This window comes from Orbicella faveolata, unplaced genomic scaffold, assembly GCF_042242905.1.
Source record: "Orbicella faveolata isolate gen_17 unplaced genomic scaffold, um_ofav_v1 contig_12, whole genome shotgun sequence".
Lineage (NCBI taxonomy): Eukaryota > Metazoa > Cnidaria > Anthozoa > Scleractinia > Merulinidae > Orbicella > Orbicella faveolata.
The window spans coordinates 3,801,045-3,823,600 of NW_028301539.1; the positions used below are offsets into that span (position 1 = coordinate 3,801,045).

Here is a 22,556-nt window from a genome sequence, read left to right on the forward strand (position 1 = left end):
ACTCAAAAGCAGCCCCCCCCCCCCCCCACCCATCATACAAAAAATCCCACCTCCATAAGTGCTCCTTCCCCTAACATGAACTCATGAGTCTATGAGATATATTCTAGAAGTGACATTTGATTCTGAAGGTGCGATACAATTTTTTTCCAACTATTTTACCTGGTTGACGAGCTAACAACTGAACTCCTCCAGAAATAAGCCAAAAAAAATGCCTTTTCAACAGAAGCAGAGGGCTGAGCAGGACTTGTAATTTGAAAAGTTGACTGTATAGTCTTTGCCTCGTCTCTTGGCTACCCGGTTTGGGGCATTTTACACTTCGTTAAGTCATCGACGGACTCATGATAACAAGTTTTAACGGAGAACTGGGAAATTTCGGAACCAGGCCCTGCAGTGCTTCAGCTCGAAAACAATCAGAACAAAGGTGGACTGTTCGGTCATTGTGGTCTGGTAACTTCGGATTCCCGAGTTATGATAACCGGAATTACATATTAACTGTCGTTATTGGGCGAGACCTTTTGTTTGTTGACGGAAGTACGAGATAGTTCTACTCCATTCAAACTTCCTGTCCGTCTGTTGCTCCCACTTCCGAGTCCTTGTAGCCTCGGTTTCGAAACGAGTTCTGGTACGAACAGTTTGATTTGTATATTAAAGAAAAAGACTTCAAGAATAATTACCTCATTTCCACGAGAAAGTTCTTAGTAAAAAGTTAGTCTTGAACGAGAACGAAGGCTTCAGCTCCAATTATTTATTAAACCCTGTTACTTCCGCGGTTCGGAAGTGCAAGCTGTACGCACATGGAGTCAAATGAACACCGTAACCACAGTTTCCGTTATGGCTGATCTGAAAATAAATTCTGCATGAATATTTATTATTTTTTTATAGAAGAGAATAGATCCTGAAATTACCCGTAAACGTGGTTTGGAAACATAATCGTTTCAGCTTGCGTGTGTGGGGATTTTCTTTTGTTTGATCTTCAACATGAGGGAAGTTTAAACATACTCCTTTCTCGGGACACTCGCTTTGTTTTTTATTGAATTCGAGCTTTTATAAGAAAAGTTTTTTTCAGTGTGGGACTGGATCAAATTAATAAACACAGAACTCTAAAAACATACGTAGTTTGCGTGTCGTTGTGAATTTGCATAAACAATATTAAACCGAAATCTCTCCTTTGGGAATTTATTCTGAAAACAAATCTTACGAACGGAAGTCTCGTATTGCTCCTCTCCTGTATTCATGAAAGAAATTTCAATCAAAAATCACCCAGTAAGAGATTTTGATTATTCGACAGATGGCCACACCAAAGTCAACTGGTCTTCCTTCAGCGATGACAAAAGCCGTTCAAAGACTTTTTGTCTTTTTTCAGCATGTAATAGTTACCCATGTACAAAGTTCTTCGCTTCAGTGTCTAAATTAAAATTGTTTCTCTTTAAACAATAGCAATGTTAATATTGGCTCATATTTAAAGTTTTATGTTTATTGCACGTCAAATTTCTTTGTCAAAGATGGAAAAAATTATTTTTAGGCAAATCTCGCGGGAATGTTTTTGCCCTCCGGTGAAACTTGAGCCATATGTCATCACGCAAACAAAATAAATAACATCACGTGACCAATAATTCCTAACACAAAGTCCCGGCTTGAGTGCCGCGATGCGAAGATGGAAGCCGACGAAGCTTGAGGGTTCGTGATGCTGTATGCAAAGAGAATGGTTTTGAAGACCTATTGAACATCTGCAAGCGTTGGCGTCTATTTATGTTGATTTTAAGTTGACTTTAGCGGAGTTTCAGAACCAGGAAGGCAAGCAGTTCGCATCACATAAGCACCATGCAAGCGGGACATTCGCGAAAAGAAAGTGACGACTTCTCCAAACTCTTCCGTGGAACCGATAGCGAGAACTTAGGACTTAGTAGTGATAGTCTAACGGTGGGCCCAGCTTTAACAGAACCAACCTTGTCTTTTCACCAGCCGAAGTCAGGTTTCACGTCGTTTCGAGAGTTTTTCTGTCGCGGTACCGGTAGCGCAAGAATTCGAGTCGAAGCACAAAGACTGCCAGTCAATGGCCTCATGGAAGTCTATGTCCACCCTGTGGTATCTGTGGTGATTTTACTTGCTGCCATACTCATTCCTTTCGGACTTGGTTACTACGTTTTTCATCAGGATTACGTAGTCAGGGGTGAATATTTGGTTATAGACAAGTCGTTAGAATCTTTTGAGATTCCGGGGCACATCAGCTCGCAACGGGAGGATATGATTTCCGTTGCCTCGAAGCTCTCGAAGGAAGTTAAGGCAACTTCATTGGGAAGAGAGAAACGATCGCCACACAGATCGACGAGTAAATCAGGTCCTAATTATCAAAAGAAAGCTGCATGGACCTTGGAGCTTGTTTACTTGGCTATTGGAGACGACGACTTGAACATCTTCACAAAAGAGAGGCTCGAAAGTATTCATCAAATTGAGCAAAGTCTCATGAACCAAGAAGGTTTCACCGACTATTGTTGGAAATGGGAAGTGGCGCAGATAGATCCTTTTCTTAAAGATAACTGCACTCCTCCAATCTCCCTAGTAGACTTCTTTTTCCCTTCTGTCGCTCAAGAGATGCGGATATACGACGGTCGAGGTATGAATGACGGCGGTACGAGATATAACCTCACGGAAGCAAGTATTAAAGACAGTTTGCAGCTACTTCTCACTAAACCCTTCACCTACTGGTTTGTGGACGGTTCTTTTTCGAAAGATAACCAGAAAAGTCGATTCTTACGTGCTGAATTGAAGTTTGGCTACCCTTTGAAGTCTGGGGGTAGCAAACGTACTCAAACTAAAGCATTCAAAAGATATTTGGTGAAGTATGTCGAAGGGTTAAAGAAGTTGTCAACAAAGTGAGTATATTATGCAATCATACATGTTCTTCCGTACAACTATTTTCAATCCGCTCTTTTAGGCATTAATCGCAAAATCCCTTTGGTTGAGTACAAACAAAGGCTCTTGGCTTTTTATTTAGTTATTTTCAAGGTGCATGTTATAGAAAGCGACTCTTGAAACTCTCCATGTAACAATTTAAACTTGATGTCATCTTCGTCACGAGATTTTTGGAGAACATTTGGGCGGGCTTGTTGCAATTGAAACGATGTGATTATTTTCGATCGAAAGTTAGGGAAGACCAAAATATTTTTATCCTCAAAACAAATTAAAATATAAAGTCTCTTGTTGTCGTCAGTAAAGATATTGTGAAAACTGCCTCGTCACGGGCCAAATCTTTGAAGCATGAAACTCCGCATTCTTAGCTTGTTTCCGTGCAATATTATTTAGTGTTTTTCCCAAAATTTGAGCAGATATACAGGTACAGGTGGCAAAACTGAATGTAGATGCCGCAAGGATTTATAATTCTGTGGCTACACACTGTTTTTGGCACCAAGTAAAACTTATTTGAATGTAAATTCTTGCAAATCGTCGTCAAGATCACTAAGGTTAGACAATTACGTTTCCATTCCACCAAACACAGGGATAATAAAAGCAAAACAGCAAAGACTTTGGAAGGACTAATTGTAGGTAAATATGCAAATTTTGACAGTTGCATCAGTGGTGATGCTTGACGGAAAACAAAAGATGAAAGCAGATGGGACATGGTTGTTGATCTTGTTTAGAGCTATAGAGCTTCAAGCATCACAGTCTTGTTGCAGATAACAACCAGTTTATAAACATACATGTACATCTAACTTATCATCTGTTCCTGCCAGGCTTTCTAGAGTGCGAAACTAGGAACTCTGTGAAAACATTTGGAAGTTTTAATCTCACAAAGTTTAGGGGCTATGCAGAAGCATGTTTTGGAAGCAAATTGCACCTCTTAAGCACAAAAACATTTTCCTGAAGTTTATCAAAAAAAATGTTTTTTTGCTTCCTTGAATAGGGTATAAAGCAAGTTTTGCTTCTATTAAAGTTAAATGCGACTTTCTCATCTGGCTTGACTCAGGACTTTCTTGTTTCTGCAAAAGTGTCTTCTCTGATTTGGCTATTAGACTGTGTGACTCCAGTGACAGAGAAATCTCTGACTGTAACAAGCGGAAAATGACACTTCACAATTGAAGGGGTGAGTGCAAAACCATGCTAAGTGAAGATTTGGGTGAAAAAAAAATTTTTGCGAAAGGGCTTGAAATTTTGCATGTGGTCTTCAATGTAATAGAAAAACGCGGCCCTGTATTTTTGTCGCTGGTTTTTGCTTCGTTTTCGAGTTATAACGTATGCAAAAATACTTGGCTTTTCCTAGCCATGTCTTTAGGAGTTTATTTGTTGAACAGCAAACAGGCAGACTGTTTATAGTGTATGAAGTCAAAATCAAATCTCACAGCATATATAGCGCGGAAATCTGGGAACAGATTGTTTACATCGTTTATTGTGACGTGAACACAACATGTGAATCGATCGAGCATCAAACGAAATACATCAAACGAAAAAGAGATGTGCCGCATTAGACCTCTGTCAACTAATATCTTAAGCATTGTTTTAAAGTACCTTGTATGCCTGCCTGGTGGTTGAGAGGCATCATAAAGTCTGGATAAACCTGTAAGTCATCAGCACGTTTTAAAGAATCAAAATGTGTTCTGAAACTTCGAAGGCAGCTGATATACCATAATCGTGTTATCGGCGTTCAAAGTCAGATCAAGCCAGGCAGCAAAGTCCAAGAGCAGTTCTTGCCCAAGAAAAATACCCTCTGGTGAGCCGTGGCCCAATTGCCAAGCGTTGCTAGCATCAAAGTTTGGAAAGCGAGAACTGGTTTTAGACTTATAAAATTTGTTTTGTATCAACCGCCATGTTTCCCGCACACGAGGTGTAAAGACCCTTCCCGGCATGCATTGCGATCACGTTCTGTGGATGTTTCTCGAACTGGTAACTAGATTGTTGAAACATAATAATGGCCAACAAGTAGCGATCGATTGTAACATAGATCTATGATCCAGGTTGCGTTGATTTTATTTCAAATCGGCATGATTTGTAGTGTTTTGAGCTTCTGGGATCAGTGGGCATGCAGATGTACGGAGACCCATACATTGCGCAGAAGGGTTAATCTGTTAATCTGTCATCCCTGTTTTTAGAGCGTTTTCACATGAAATCAACATCATTGAGCTTATAGGTTGCGTGAAATTACCATTTTGCTGTTTTCTAAGTGAAACTAACATCCTTGCTGTCAAGCGTTAACGTGAAATCAACATTTTAACCTATTCAGACCTGAAATCAACATCATTGAGCTTATGCACTGCGTGAAATTGACATTTTGCTGGTTTCTAAGTGAAATCAACATCCTTGCCGTCACACGTTAACGTGAAATCAACATATAAACCTATTTAGACCTGAAATCAACATCATTGAGCTTATACGTTGCGTGAAATTGACATTTTGCTGGTTTCTAAGAGAAATCAACCTCCTTGCCGTCATGTGTTGATGTGAAATCAACATTTAAACCTTTTTTGACCTAAAATCAACATTTTTGAGTTTATACGTTGCGTGAAATTGACATTTTGCTGCTTTCTAAGTGAAATCAAAGTCCTTGCAGTCGCGGCGGGCTGATCCTTTGTTATGATAAACCGAGGCGAGACTTCAACTTATAACAAAGGCTTAGCTTGGTTATTACAACAAAGGATCGGCTCTGTTCATCATAACAAAGGCCCGGCTTCGTTTATTTGAAGGCCTCAGTGGGAAAAGGGCGTTAGGTATTTTAATCAAAAGTGAACTTGAAAAAAAAGTGAAAACGCTCCAAATTTCACATGCAGTTTTGTTTAGGTATGTTTAGCAATGTCCCGTAGTTTTTCCGCTAAGCTTCGCTTCATTTTCGAGATATTGCGTATGCAAAAAATCCACTCGGTTTTCCTAGCGGCGTCTTTATAAATGAAGCAAAAACCAGCGGGAAAAATACAGGACCATGTTTTTCTATTACATTGAAGACCACATGCAAAAATTCAAGCCCTTTCGCAAAATTTTTTTTTTCACCCAAATCGTCACTTAGCATGGTTTTGCACTCACCCCTTCAATTATTTCTAGCCATTTGTAATGTTAATTGATTTCTCATTGTGGTGAGCATATGTGTAATGGGAGTTAAGTCTAAAGGACGTCCCATGATGTGATATAACGTGAGTGGGATAAATTTAGCAAGATCAAGTTGTATGATAGTCAGTTACCAAACAGGACTAGGAGGGGACACAGATGAAGATATCAACATAAATGATGAACAATGAAACAAAAACCATCTGTCCGGAAGTTCTATGCTGCAAACAGTGAACTTTGAGTAAAGACAGCTTTTTTGGCAAGATCTGAAAATTTTCCCTTTCAATTATTCATCCGCACTTGTTCTGAGCAGGCATACAAATTAGGAAAATATCTACAAGACTATGTGCTGTTAGAGAATTTAAGTTACTCCATCCATGTACAGAACCATGGCTTACCAATTTAGGTCCTGTTAGTGTTTCAAATGAACTGTTTTTCAAGTAACCGTTCTGTGGGTTAATTGTTTTGTTTCAAATGAACTGTCTTAAACCTGACCCATCTGTGAGTAAACTGTCTTGTCTGTTTTTATCAACAGCAAAGTGCGATTATTGTATGGTGGAAGCACAATCTTTGATCATGAGGTGGATAAAACATTGTGGGCAGACATCACACTGGCACTCTTCACGATTCTTTTTGTTGCAGCATTTGTATTCATATTCACACGTTTCTCCCTTTTCCTGACTATTTTTGGTATCATCAGTATTGCAACACCCCTATGCTTGGCTTACTACCTATTCCGCATTGTATTCAAGGTGAAGAGTCTTGGGATTCTCAGTGGCATTTCACTTTTCATCATTATTGGTATTGGGGTGGATGATGTGTTCGTCTTCATTAACACTTTTCGTCAAGCACACAGTGCTAGAAGTCTGGAAGCTCGCATGCTTCATTCCATCAGCACTGCTGGTAAAGCGACGTTCTTCACATCATTTACTACATCTGTTGCATTTGCTGCCAACTGCCTTTCTCAGGTAAGGTTGAAAACAAAGATATTATTAGTTACTGTAGGTAAAATAAATTAGCAAAGACAGGTCTGTTCCAAGAGAGACACTATAAGTGATAAGTGAGGCCTACCCAAGTAGCTTTGACTCTGAAAAGCCCAGTGGGGACGAGCCAATAAAGTATGTATGGATGTATGTATGTAGCTGTTTCCTTATTCACTGTATGCTATGTAAAATCAGAAGTCTTGTTAAATGTCCTGATATTCTTCAATATCACTGTGGGCAGAGTTTTGGCCAAAGTAGCTACATGTAATCACACCTATTTGTATATGTAATAGGACTACATGCTGGCCAATTATTTTCAAATTGGACAAGCATGTAGTCCTGTTACCTATTAATTATATAGCATCCAAAAACAGATGAACATGGCGAACTTACGGACTCATAGTATGCTGTAACTCTTGCCATTGTATTTTAGATGGCCGTCTGAGGAGCCTTGCATAACAACAAGGCTATCTGGCTCGTATTCATCTCCATTTTGCTGTCTTAACTCTACATAAAATTGGCAAAGAACGTGGTCAAGCTCGTCTTCGGGAATATCTCCTCAACCTTTCTCACTTCGCTCCGCTCAGTACGCCTCAGGTTAAGCACTTTAACCCAGGTTTTTGTGCTTCTTTGAGCATTCTAGTTGTGATTTTTGTCCCTCATCTCGAGTAAATCAGTACCATCTATCTCTGCAAACCTAGCTGAAGACTCCAATTGAAAGTTTGAAAAGTCGGGAAATTCCACGATTATCAAAATATAATAAACCTTAGCAAGCTACCATCGTTGGCTGACGTTTGATGGCAGTGATAATAGCTGCAACCTGATTGGCCAATACTTGGTTCGTTTATTTATCTTGACATTTGATTGGTTGATGGAAGGTATCCAGATTTTTCTCAAATTTGACAGTTTGTTCAAAGCTAAACTAAACGTTGAGCAAAAACTATCCAATTTCTTTTAAATTTGGACAGTTGGCAAAAATTAATAAAAAATAGATCTGTTGGCAATATTGGATTTTGATGCAGCTATATAATTAGGTATGCTTTAATAGCATGTCAGGCTTGTTTGGCCCTGCTGGGTACTTTGGCAACACCAAACTCGCCAAAAATATGAATCAAGGCTTAACCACACTGGTGTGATATTCTGCTGTACAAGTGTACCAAAAAGGTTCAATGAGGTATAAAGAGCACCCATCAAGAAAGAGAGTAGTTATTTCATGTGACAGAAACCACTCACCCAAGTTTACCATAATTTTTGTACTTCATTTTTTTATGATGTTGTGTCATACAGATGCCTGCAATTCATGACTTTGGCCTGTTCATGGCACTGATAGTAGGCAGCTGTTGGTTGACTGTGTTCTGTACCATCCCCCCTGCCCTTAATTTGTGGCATCGTTACATTGCAAAGTGGGAAGCACTACTATATCAGCTGTTATTTGGGTGGATGGGTTGCATCTTTGGCAGTGGAGGTTCTGGTCTGCCTGGTAAGTATGCACTCTGAAAAGGTGCTTTTGAGTTACAGGATGAAGAGAGAACTGCTAAAAAAAATTAAGACGGATTCCGCTCAAAGTTCAAGCAATAAGTACAAAAATTATTTACTAAAAATCTACTCATAGCACAGTAACTTTTGGAATACTATTTAAAACAACTCACTTGAGTTCATTTCTCTAGGGGACCCCACGATTAAATTCCCAAGCATTGTCGAGAAAGTTAATGTCAAACCTCGTAAGAATGCTTTAAGCGTGGGTTATTGTGTTTTTAACTAACGTGAAACTTCTATTTTAATTGAAATATGGATAACTTCATGTTCAATTTTCTCTTGCGGGGTCAGCTTGAGAGCTTAAGTCTTGAAAAGTTCTTCTAAACTGTATTCAAAATATTACCATGCCATGAAGTTTTTTTGGTAACTTAATTTTTGCCATTGTTGCTCAAATGTTCTGCAGATATCATCTTAAACATGCTCACTAACAACCTCAGCTAACTTTTCTGGACTGTGCACCTTAATAATTATTGCAAGTCTTCTTTCTTAATTGCTTATGACTCTGTTTTACAGATGACATTGTCCAGTTTCTATCAGGGAATGACAGGAACCCTGCAGAACAGCATTCCTCTACCTCATCCTCTTCAGAAGTGATGGAACTTTCAATAAGAAGACCAACACAAGATGATGATGACTCAATGCTTGTTCAATTGGACAGCAGTCCTCCTACCTCACAAAACCCATCTCCGAGTTCCAGTGATACTGACTTGGCTATGTATGATGATCCAAACAGTACATTTGATCAAGAGGTACCACTAATGCGTAACAGAGCATCACAGTCAAGACCAGCAGTTTCTCAGCAACGCCAGCACAGCAGCTCCCATTGCTGGTGTGGACTACAGGCCGTTTTGTATCACTGGTTAGCTGTTCCAATACAGAAGTATCGTTTTGTTGTCCTGGTAGTGTTTATCATCATGCTTGGAACATCCATAGGCTTGGATGTACAAATCCAGCCGTCTACTAAACCACCTGCATTTTTCAAAGAAAGCACCAATTTGCAGCAGCTGCTGGATCTCAAGTACAACATGAGCAGTGACTCATTAAACGTGAATAATGTAGCTCCAGAACTGATTGCAAAGAACATTCAGTCAAATTTTGTTGATGATCCTATAACCGCGTCAACCCCCACCACAAAAAAACGTAAAGAATCCAACGTCCTTAAAACACCAACATCAACACCTACGCCATCACCTGCAACTGCAGAACAGTCAGGGTCACACCACAAGACAAACATACTGGGGCCAAAGACTCCAAAAGCTACACCTGCTCTGACTACAAAGACAACTACTCAACAGAGAAGGAAGTCATCTAGCCCAGCACAACCTTCAGAAAAGACCTCTTCTTTAAAGTAAGTCATGTTTGTAGTGTGGTTACTGCCTACAGTGACTGTAGCAGGGCTGGAAATAACAGTCGGTCATCGGACATTGTCCGACCAAATTTTGAATATGTCCGGCCAATTTCACATTATGATCGGACATGATATCCGAACATTTTACCAACACCAAGTTATTGTCCATCCATAAAATTTGGTTAGATACATTGCTAAAAGGGTCGAAATTGTGACTGGTACGGTCGCCACTACGGATAAAATTTTTATCTTCGGTGGCCAAAAATTCTGGTCGACAGCGGAAAATATGTCTGCATTCAAAGGCTACCATAATGGCGACTACGTTTCTATGTGTTGACAATCAATAACAGTTATTTTCTCAGATATTATGTCCTTCCAGAACTACATAGTGAAAGTTAGACCTTTGTTTCTATAGCATTCAGCATAAGAAAAGAAAGCAATCTATCCTTTTGCTTTGCTGTAAAGGATTCCCACACATCGGAAAACTTGCACATGGCTGCTTGTGTTTGAAATCACCTTATAATGCATTGCAAACCCTTGAGCATTGGGTACGTCATGTATGCCTACCGATTGTGTCTCTTGAAGTGCATGAATCCTTCAGAGACATTACATTAGCTACGTACACAAAAGTAGCAGCCAAAAATGTCTTGAAATTTTTTTCTTTACAGATTTTATGCATTGAGTTCTTTTCTGAGTAAAATTCCTACTTGATTGTTATCACTTAGTTGCCAAATGGCGACTCAAGATTTTTTTTTAATGTTAGGCCCTTGACTCTGATAGTCTCAGCCATATCCAGGAGCCCATTATGGGCTTCTGCCATATCATAAAGTAGAAGTGTTCATCCTTCCTGTACTTGCCAAATAAAATACTCTTTAGAAATCTCCCTATTATGCACTACGTGCATTGTGATATGCTGTGAGCACTTCATGCTTGTACCCTTGAGTCAACTTTGGTCAGGAGCACATCACTACAAGCCTCCAACTCCCATACTGAGCCTATGTCATGGCATTTTTACAGAACGGTCTATTTTTAGGCTTCCTTTCCCACTAAAAAGGTCAGTTCCGGTTTATATGAGCTCAAATCAGTAAGGAGAAAAATGGCGGCCTCAGGTGGACATGTCGACCTAATCTTCTGGTGAAATTATAAAGTCCATGCTTGTGATTGGTCACTGAGGTTCCTGGGGAGGGGGGGAGGGCTGAATTCGTGGTAAATTCAAACTAAAAATAGATCAGTCTGTGAAAACACCGGGACAGGAATAATTGGGGTAGTTGTATACTCCTAGTGATGGGCTCCTGCTTTAAAGGGACCCAGTCAGCTGGTGCATATGCTCATTAGATACTATTTCATAGCCACTTTGCATATCACAGGGACACGATCCATACTGTTTTTAACCAAATATGATAAAAATAATATCATAGGATTGAGCAAAAGCACACTCAAAAACAGGTTTTTCAGTGAACGATTGAAAATCAAGAAAAACACTGCAAAGATTGAAGCGGATTTCTAGATGTACTTTGATTTCAAGTTGAGGTGAACTTTTTTCAAAGTGAGAAAACTATTGTCCAAGTCAGCGTGGTCCTAAAGCTGACTGTGTCCCTTTAATGGTAAAATTCAATAGGAAACCAGGTTTGCTTGAAGAACATATAATCAGGAGATAACCAGGAGAGATCTGTGCAGTCATCTTGTAGATTAAGTCATATGATCATCATAAATGATAAATAAATCAAATTTAAATGCAGTTTTGAACGATGTGTATTAAAAATCTTTACAGTATGTCAATAAATTTTATTATGCTAATTAATTATGCTAATCAATTATGCAAATTAGCATCCGGTCAAATTGATAAGATGTCTGACCAAAATGAAGATTTGAAAGGACACATGTCCTGTTAAAGAAGGAAAATTATTTCCAGCACTGTGTAGGTAACTTGTGGTTACTTTTTTTCTGTCATTAGGGAGTTTACGAAAACCATAATGGCAACAGCAATGGGAACGCTGCTAAGCAAAAGTTTTAATGAACTATACAATGGCTGTGCACATGCATTGTTAATAATTCTTGGTACATTTCTTTGCTGTCCTCTGTAAAACCCATTGCCCATCATGTTACAAGTCCCACCAGGCATTTGTTCTGGTCGTATCCAGAACTGTCATGGTTTTCAGTCATGACATCTTCGTCATCTCTGATAAAGTGGGAAGGCCATCAATGTTGTTTGCGTCGATAATTTTGGTTTCTGAGGAATGTGGTATCAGTTTTCCCATTTAAGTGATTGCCCAGACCTGTAACGAAATGAGGCAACCAGCGACTGCCATCAATGTGACCACGACTGTGACTACATTACTAGATCCGCCATTTTGGTTCTACCACACACTCAGAGATCGCAGGTAGAAAAACATCCGGATTCGAGAGAAAGTCATTACATGACAAAGCACTCTGGATCCAAAGGTGTCCAGATTCAAAGTTCTCACTTTCAATTCTGGATTCAAAATCTTCAGAGACATGACCTAACCAGGGAGTTTTTATTTCAGATTTGTCCTCTTGTGTGTTAACGGCAAAACCAGTCCTGACCAGTTCTAGAATGTCCTGGATTCTTCACGACTCTGGGACAATTTCCTCTAGTATAAACCTACAATCATGGACAAAAGTCCTTGGGACACTCATGTAAAGTAACGAATTTATATGTGTGTTCTAGAACTGAAGTTTGAAAAAAAAAAAGCTGCGGTATCCTTTTAAAACGCGTTGCTGTTCCCCCTCCCCACCCAATACAATGTTGAAAATCAGGTGAAATTGTAGGTACTAGTTTTCAACATTGTATGTGGGGTGGGGGGCGAGGTTAGGCAGATGAAGTTGTATTTGCATCTGGCACGTGCGCAAAAGTGCCAAAAGTGCAAATTTGTCCCAAGACTTTTGTCCATGATTGTAGTCTTAAGATAGCAGTTTCAGCACTCCATGTTCAATGTTTTCACTAATACAGTGTATGTGTGGTTTTATATCCATGCTATGCAGGAAAAATTAATAGAAAGTTCTTTTTGTTGATAAATTAATAACTAAGTTTTTAACTCTGTCTTTTTTTAATGATTTCAATTGATTTACTTTGTAGACCTCAAACAAAGAGCACAAAGAAACCAACTAAACCTCTTACTCAAAAACCAAGTGAGTGTTATATCAAGATCCTTAGACTGATGAGTGATCTACATAAATGTTATGGTAATGCTCTTGAAAAATTCTTACGTGGATTAGTCTGTTTAGTAAGAAAAGGCTCCCATGGACAAGGTGATATTGTTTTGATGTACACTGTACCTCTGAAGCAGCCAGTTCAAAGAAATATTCAACAATCAGTCTAGTGATGAAGTGTCATCAATTTTATTCGACAAGCTTTACTTGATGAGTTGTCTACTTGCAGTAAAAGTGTTTTCTTTTATTAATTTGTTTATTTTGTCACAGATCGACCCAAGACCCCAAATGACGTGCCTGTAACACAAAAGACAAAACCAGGTGGGAATCACTGTTATGATACAATCATGCTTGTATACAAGCATGCTGCATGCTGCATGGATGCAAATCAGAATGAATGGTGAAAATGAATAATGAATTAAGCCTTATTTGAGTGTCGAAGTAATCATAAGTAAATGGTTTGAAATGGAAAGGTGTTGACTAGTTTGCCCAAGTGCATCTTACAGTTCTGGCATCAGATATCAATAATAAGTCGTACAGTACTTGGACTTGCATACTTTTTTCTCATGTTTTGTACCAGGCGATTCTGGAAATGACGTTGATTCCACCACAGCTTTGCCAAATGTAACCTTGGCTACGCCTGATCCTTTGTGTCCTGATCCTTGCAATGCTGTTGCAAAACCCATCGTGGACTCATCATCGACTGTCTACGTGATACTTGGTTTAAAGAAAATTGACCGTAGCAGGATAACCAGAGAACATGTTATTGAGCAAAAGGTACTACTTAAAATGAAAACTCCCAGAAGAGGTGATGATGCAATGATAATTTTTTTAGTTTTGCCTTGCTGTCAATCGAAGGTGAGCTAAAATGACAAGGAAGTTTCACAAGTCACCAAGTAACATTATTGTTGTCATCCACTGTCTTTGGCAACATCATTAATTTAATTGTTATCCATTATGTAAAGAAAAAGGAGCATATTTATCAATACGTTTCCTCAAAAGTAATAGCTGGGATTTAACTTATTAAGACGGAATCCACCAGAAGTTCAAGTAACAAGTGGACAAAAACCTAGTACCAAGATTATTTACATCGTATTGCAAACTTCTGTATGACTGTTTTAAATATCTTTTCAAAAAAAAAAATCATTTCTAGCAACACCAAATGTCAAAAACGAATGTTGAACTTTGCACACTTGAAAGTACTAGTGAAATGAAACGGAGGATGAAATTTTACCTGTGTTTGCACAATTTCTCTGAACTTTGAAATTTATTTTCTCTTGTTCCCATGGCAAATTGTTGTCGGTTATTTCAGGCAACTATTTATATCTTTAGCTTTAAGAAAATGTAAAAAGGCCTGTAAAATACTTGAAATTATTCTGGTACCAGATTTTTGTCCACTAAAACTGAAATTGCTCGATTTTCTATCAGATTTCCTCTTAATAAAAATAAATAATAAAACTAACTTAACTGTTTTGTGCCTTTTTGAAATAATTGTTTAAAACCAAAATTCCCCAAAGCTGTAGCCAGGGATGGTTTATTGTTATATTCACAGTGGGTTCCAAGTGCTGTTTTTCTTCAAATAAAGTCCATATTTCTTTTTAAGCGTCTTTTCCTTTGTAGGGTGAGGTTATTCCAGACTATGAATTCACAGAGATGTTGTTAAGCAGCTGGTCGAACTTCATCAAGTACGCTTGCCGACTATGCAAAGTTCTGAGTGACAACACGGAACTGGTTCAAGAAGGAGGAGCAGATTGCTTCCCTCTGTGGATACTGGACTACATTAAAGTACACAGACAGCAGAATCCTCATGATCCCTGGATTAAAGACTGTGTAGACATAAAGGCACCAACATTCAGTATGTCAGGGAAATCGCGTGCTAAGCTGATGAGAATGCCATCTAAAGACAGGCGTTATGGAAATTACACCTTTTGGATGAAGATGGCATTTGAATCGGTATGTTTTACAGATTTGGAGGAATTGTTCCTTGGGTGAATCACTCTATCAAAACAACTTACTGTAATAAGTAAATGGGTATTATTATACGCCATCTTTTTGTTTGGTCATAGACAAGTTTGTTTATAAATTCAGCTGTCTTCCTAAATTGCACCCTTGTAACTGTGCAAATGGAAAGATGAGTTAAAAGGCTGTTACAGAGATTTCTGTTAATTTGAACTGTCCAACTGTAGGAACTGGAAACTAGCCAGAGGCCTGGCTGTAAGCTGGAGGCCTGGCTACTTACTGATTTTGGACTGAAAAACATTTTTTTTGCAAACAATTTCTTTAACTTTTCAAAGTGGAAGTGTAAATTTAAGGTTTAATCGTGATGTGAACGCATCCCTGGCAACAAAGGCTACATGTTAATGACAAGTAGCTTACAATAAAAAAATTAACTTACTAGTTGAGTGAGACTTGATCTCTCAAATTTTTTAAACTTCAATTGAAAATGAATTTTAGTTTTTTAAACTTCTTAATGACTGAAATTTGGCAGAATGAAATCACTTGAATTAATGATTGTTCTGACCCTTCGTACAGACTGTTTTCATGGGCAAGTCTTCCAAGGAGAAAGTAAAAGATTTTGATAAATGGAACAACTTCTTGAAGGAGGAACTCAGTACTGGCTCCTTCCCTAAGGGTTTCCAGTCAGCTTTCCAATCCAGCTCAGAGTGGGTTGTCACATTCATTGAAGTCATTGCTGTTAACAGTGCCATCTACGGCATTGTATTCTCACTTGTGTTGTGTCTGGGCTCTGTTGCTGTCTTCACAGCCAACTTCTTCCTTACATTGATTGTAATGATCACTATATTAGGTATGTTGTCCATCACCATGTCAATTCGTCATTAAGTCAATTAAATGCATATACAGTAGAACCCCAGTAACTCAAACTTGGATAACTCAAACTCCCCCACTAGCTTGAACTAAGTGCCATTTTCCTTGGATTTCACCCCACTTTTCAGTCATTTTAACTCGGTTAACTCAAACTCGGATAACTCTAATTCCCTGCTAATTCGAACTGAATTTCATTACCCTTGATCAAAATTTACCCTGATAATTCGAATTCTGGTTCATGTAACTCACCACGGATGTCATCCCATTAACTTTTTGTTGTCATGTAATCAGTAAAAACACTCAAAACTAATACTACAGCAATTTAATTTTAATTAGTTCAATCACAACTGACTGTTCACATATTTGACAGTCATTGCCTGATCTTGTGAGTCATACTGGATGAAACAGTGCTATAGCGCAGAACGTTATGAAAAGTACACATACATTTCTAACGAGATAAGTTTTATTTGCACTGTACTGTATACTGAAGTGCTGAAAAATCAGTGAACTATCAATTATTAACATGGCAAGTTGGATATTCAATCGACCCCGATAACTCAAACCCCCACTAACTTTAACTGTTTTTCGTTTCCCTTCAGAGTTTGAGTTACTGGTATTCTACTTTATTATATGGAGAAGAGTGTTTTACTTGGAACTAAACCACTCGTAGATTCCATACGCCACTTCATCCGGGACCCGAGTGGCGTATTTTCCGTATGTCACCTTTGTGAGTGTTGTATCGTTCAATGACCTCACGATTCCCGCCTTTTGCTTTTGTTGAATTGGTTTCTCCATATAATGAAAAGAACATTACACGTTGGCTCGAAGATATGAATTTTATGTTCGAGTGGCAAGAACAATATCTCACTTGTTCGCTTCGCTCACTCGTGAGATATTGTTCTTGCCACTCGAACATAAAATTCATATCTTCTTGCCACTGTGTAATATGCTCTATGTATTAACTAGTAAGCACAACACCAGTTTCCTCTGATGGTTTCCCTATCACCTGATAACTTGGGGTCCTTATTGAAGGTGCAAAAGAAACAGATGTTTTGGGGCTACCCTTTGGGCAAGGTGTATCCTCTTAGGATGCACTAGCCTGGCAGTCATTCTTACCATTAAGCCGCCCAAAAGGTCTTTGCTAGCATGATTTATTTATAATTTTAATTAATTTAAAATTAAATTATTACACAAACTTGATCTCCTAAAGTTCTTTTCAGTGAAATGTTCCCCAAAAAACTACAATTGACTTTTAAGAAGATTACGACATTTTTTTTTGTAATATTTAAGACATGATTCGATGTTACTAACATCATCGTCAGTTACAGAATATTGAAAAACCGTTAGGAGTATATAACAACTAGGCGAAACATGCATAATTAATTATGATTAAGTGACAAACATTGATTACATATTTGAGTGAGTACAAAGTGTTTGAAAGAATATAAAGCCTAAAGCATAAGTGCCAGGTTGACATGATGAACTTAAGGTAAATTGTAGTTTTTGGTGGGAATGTTTAAGGTAAAGTGCAAAATATGGCCTTATGCATCTGATGGCACGATGAGGACTGATGATGATGAAAGTGCAAAATTCACCGGTCCCAGACTGTTGGACATGACTTTCTTTGTACTCTACCTATTGTCAATAGAGTTGTCTGCATTTGTGTTCAGATAAGATTACAACACCAGCAGAGAACATCTTGTAATTTCTATGACTTTTCTCAAAGGTGTTTTAACATCAGTGGTAGCCATATTTTACCTGGCATCTTGGCAGCTTGGAGCAGTGGAAGCCATTTCACTGTCCATTTTGGTTGGCACGTCAGTGGATTACTGTGTCCATCTTGTAGAAGGCTACATTATGGCTGGAAATTCCATACCAGATGTGAACTCTTCTAAGGTTTGTTTGATGTTTGAAAAACATTTCGAAAATTTAAGGTGGCTTTGAACCCTACCCACAGAATTTTTTAAACTTTGCCAAAAGTTGCATCTTATCATGCTTATCACAAGTTGATAGTATAAGAAAATTTCACTGTGCCATTTTTGAATTATAAGCCCCTAAAGCTGTAATTAAGAGTGTTTTTAGGAGGTCATACTGTTGCTATGGTAACCTATTGTGTCGCAAAAATGATGCAAACATGTTCACCAATAATTGGTTAGTTTTTTGATACCATGACTGTAGCATCAAGTGATAAAGAGTGGTTATAACAACCCATCAAAATCTACGTGCTGGAAACTGTTTTGAGCCACCTTAAATACCTTAGAAACAGCATTTTCTCCTCCCCCTTATTCCCTGTAGAGTTACCTCCCCCCCCCCCCCCCCCCCCACTCTGGTCATTGCAATCATGAATGTGTCACAGTCATCCTGACAACAGTGTGGACAATCAAGGTTCCAGATAGATGAATGTACATCAGACATTAATAAGGGTATTATTGGAAACTCAACAAACAGTCAAGATTTTTTAAAAAACTTTGGACTCTGTTACTTTAGATTTTCAACCATGCAATTCTCTTCAACAATGAGCGTTTCTAAAGCAATGTAAACCAATAACAAAGAAACCTTTGCAAGATTTATAGTACTTTTGACTGTATAGTGTATTCAGCACATAACTTACAACCATCTTCATTCAGCCAAGTAACTATTTGTTAATCACTTTCAACAGTTATATTTTGTCTATTTTTACTTGACAGGAAATCCGTGGCTGGAGGACGTTGGCCGCTGTGTCCCACATCGGCACTGCCATTCTTAGCTCAGCCATTACAACTATAGTAGCATCAATACCTTTATGTCTGACAGTAATTCAGCTGTTTGCGAAGTTCGGTCAGATCCTGGCCATCAACACTGCAGTGTCCATTTTCTTCACCCTGACAATATGCGTAGCTCTACTATGTATCATTGCACCAGTTAGATTCCGTGCTTCTTGGAAATCATCGCTGATAGCCCTTGGAATTGTGGTAGTAGTGTATGGATTAGGAGCGATGATTCTGTACTTTATAAGTACAATGGTAGTTGCCATCCCAGGTCCTGCAGGACAGCCCTTGTTTTCTTAACTGCATGCAACTCTTAAAAGAATTTGAGAGTGTTTGCTCAACTGCAGCTCCTTAATAGCAGTGTGAGACAATAATCTTGTAAATGGCAACTTGTTTAATGTATATAGGTAACATTGCTGTATAGTTCTGAAAATGATGATCCCTCTTACTTTTCTTACTCACCACCTTAGAGATAAGAAGAAATCTTGCAATGGGTGAATCTCATGTTGCAGTCACTTGTTAAAGGTTTCAATATAATTTTTAATGGGAGGGAATCCTCTAGGACCAAGGGACCCGTGAAAAAATTTGAAATTCTACTCTTGTAGAAATGGGTTTTCTATCAATTTGGACCACAAAATCAGTACCACTCAGTTGCCTACAAAAGAATATTGTGGATAACTGAATTGTAATATTCAAGTCCATCATTGCAGGTGGATTTGCTCATAGTTATGACATATTTAGAGTGGGCTCTCATGCACAGCATTTCACAGTGCATCAATGAGTGAATTTGCTCCACAATTTGAAGATACCAGGGAAATACTGCACACTATAACCAGCAAAATCGTGGTTTCTTTGACTTAAAATGAGCTCAACTTTTTAGAAGACTGTTAAAATACCGATGGCAAAGTTCTGTTCACAGCTGGTCAATTTGTCTAGTGGCCGGCCCTTAATGAAACTCCCACTTGTGAGATCATTGCCCCAGTTTTCTTCTTGTTTCTAAGGTGGCGAATTGGTATTTTGCAAGATCTCCTACTATTGACACTGACTAGCTTGGGGTACTGCTAAAATGTATACCATATGTGGATTAATCACACTATCGGCTAATAGAGGTGTCTGCTCAATTTGGGTTCATTGTAAAGAAAATATTACACTTAGGAGTTAATGAGGTTGGAAGCTTGCCTTATTGAGGTTGTCAGCTGCTTATGAGGTGATGGGTCTGCTCGATGCAGTTCTGATTTCAGGGTGATTTTACTTTCAGAAATGTACAGTATATTGTAGCTGTTTTAAATTACAGCATGCATCGCAAGAATTCCATTCTATTAATACCTCTTTCAGTGTTTGTGCTGTTGCAAACCTCATGCATATAGCCATTCACATGTTCAAAGAATCTATTCTTTGCTGCAAGATTCAGTATGGTGGCATAATTATCTCTGGCATTTTGCAGTGGAAATCTTGTGATGCATGTTGTATTTATGGAGAATTTTCAAATTCGTTGGTACGCATCCATGTTGCTGAATTAATGGTGGTACATAATTTTTTAACTTGTTTTGGGCAAAATGTTTGTTTTTACTAGTACCTAGGATAGCTGTTTATATATTAAATTAGTAGCCACTCAATATGAATCAAATAATTTAGAATAGAAAATCGGAGATGATATTTTTGTAATTTGTTAAGTACCTTGATCTAGTCGTTCTCTCTACTCTTCAGAGTGAGATCATGACTATGGTCATGTTATTCACTGATGAGTCATGCAAATGAGTCAAGGGGTAACTAGTATATTCAGATGTAGGGAACAAGCATTGTTTTTGTCCCCCATATGCCATTTTACAGGCGTGTTCTCAGTTACCTGGCCCATAAATGCAAGTGAGGCACTGGAGGTGACCCTGCTTTGAGACAAATGTCTCTGGGTTTTTCATTCAAATGCCTACTAGTAGCAACTTGATTTGCCCACCAAAAGCAGTGAGGTCTGTATCAAAACAAGGTCACCTCCAGCCTTGCTACCATTCAAAAGCCAAGTTACTGACTGATACAACTGTAACACAACTGTAAAATGGTCTATGGGGTCTTTGAGATTTGACCCTAACCCTGAGGACTTACTGGCAGGCTTGTTACCAAGCAATGCGATCTTGTCATGGTGACAAGATGACGTAACACACCAGTTTTGATTACTGCATACAATGTGTAAACAATAAGAAAAATGGAAATTTGTCCTTTGGGTAACTTACAAGTAGGAGCAGTTTTAAAATGCTGCAATGATGAGCAGATGACTTGTGGGTTTTAGCTGAAATGCTAGATACTTATCAACCCAAAAGAAAGGTAGTTGTAAATAGTTCTGTAAGTCACGAGCATACTTTCGTCACATTGAGAGAATTTTCTATTGGCTCTCCTTTACAATCATAGTCATTAAATTTGTAAATGGTCGTTAGTCATTTATGTACAGTATTTAGCCCATATTGTGTTTAGAAATTAAATTTAACAGCTTTAAGATTGCTTGTGCTTGTTAGGTATTATATATTTTTCCTTTTCATTTGTGAACAAAAGACCAAGTGTACACCTTACGGTGTCGCTGAGGAACTTACTTTAAATTCCTTGAATTGGTTATGGGTCAATTCGTGTTACCCTATTTAAAGTGCACACTTAACAAACTAACACTTAAAAACAAATTGAATTTAGCCCCTGCAAACGTTTTGGGTATATTTTATATGTAACTATGAAAGTGCATTCAGATGAAATTAGGCTTAATTTCGGCCACACTCTTGGGTCCACTGGTAATCGAGCCTCTCTGAAGTATTGGTTTTTTTAATGCCTTCTATTGTGAAATTATCTGACTGTTTTTTTTCCCACTGTACTTAGGAATTATTGAGTATAGTTTGTGTTCCTCAATAAAATGGTGTTTATAAAACACAAAACACACAATGTGTAATCTTATATGTATTGAGGTCTGCATATTGGAAGTGATATATCAAACACGAAAGACCATGTTTGACCACATTTCCAAACACTGAGAAGAGAGTTGAAAATACGACGCACAGGGGAGTATTTTTGACGAACTTCGAGGTGTTTGGAGATGTGGTCAAACACTGCCATGAGTGTTTGATATATCTTCTCAACCGAAACTAAAACGGAGGAGAAAACAAAGAAATAAAATCGTAAAAAATCTCTGCTAATTGAGATCAGATATCCAGACGCCGTCACGGTTCTGATTTCCTTTGTTTCAACTTGATGAATTATTAATGAGTTTGAGAACTAAGAATACAGTGCAACCAAAGAATGCATTAAATCCTGGACATCCATGTTATGTATATTAGGTGGGGAAAACCTTTGACTTAATCATGTTAGTTTATGGTTTTCCTTTTGGTTTCTATAGGTAGCTTCACATTCTGTAGTAGTCTTTTTATTCTCAGCACTATTGTTTTTCACACGGCCATTTTCATGTTGTAGTTTTAGCAATTATTAATATCCTAGACGTCACAGCAATTGGCGGTTAATCTGACAATGGATGTTCATGCAGGACATCTGAAACGTATGAAGAGTGTATACTGTAAATCCTCAAATTGGGACCTCCCCTCAAATAAGTGCCCATCCTATGGGCAAAAAAAATTTTAAAATGCCACCTCCCCCTCCCCCTCACCCACGTTTTTGTTGAATAAGCATCTCACCTCGCCCATTTTATGGATGAGTACCAAGCATACCCTAAATACTCGAATTGGCACCTCCCATTGAACAAGCACCTATCGTATGGTCCTAATTTTGAAAGAAAAGCCCCCTCCGTCAAATAAGTGCCCACTCCCCTCACCCTGTAGTTCTTCAAGAGAAAGTGGATCCTTTTGAGGGGACTGACAAGGCCTGAGGAAGAGGATGTGGCTGGTAATATTCACATCATTGATATGGATGAGGACAGGGAAGAAATCCAAA

At 38.4% G+C, this 22,556-nt stretch overlaps 1 protein-coding gene across 1 annotated transcript; it reads left to right on the top strand.

Moving 5' to 3' along the window:
- The first annotated feature begins 1,603 nt into the window (after nt 1-1,603).
- LOC110063691 (protein dispatched homolog 3-like) lies at nt 1,604-21,557 on the top strand. Its single transcript, XM_020770691.2, has 11 exons — nt 1,604-2,873; nt 6,566-6,998; nt 8,301-8,493; nt 9,063-9,897; nt 12,995-13,047; nt 13,339-13,389; nt 13,649-13,845; nt 14,689-15,021; nt 15,601-15,874; nt 17,621-17,790; nt 18,582-21,557. The coding sequence occupies exons 1-11, from the start codon at nt 1,822-1,824 to the stop codon at nt 18,939-18,941; spliced, it is 3,951 nt and encodes a 1,316-aa protein (XP_020626350.2). The 5' UTR covers nt 1,604-1,821; the 3' UTR covers nt 18,942-21,557.
- The last annotated feature ends 999 nt before the right edge of the window (nt 21,558-22,556 follow it).

Bases quoted from the DNA above. Each gene is read 5' to 3' on its own strand.
- LOC110063691 (XM_020770691.2), top strand. From the start codon at position 1,822: ATGCAAGCGGGACATTCGCGAAAAGAAAGTGACGACTTCTCCAAACTC. The intron at 13,048-13,338 runs GTGAGTGTTATA...ATTTTGTCACAG, and splicing joins ACCTCTTACTCAAAAACCAA to ATCGACCCAAGACCCCAAAT. The intron at 15,875-17,620 runs GTATGTTGTCCA...CTTTTCTCAAAG, and splicing joins TGTAATGATCACTATATTAG to GTGTTTTAACATCAGTGGTA.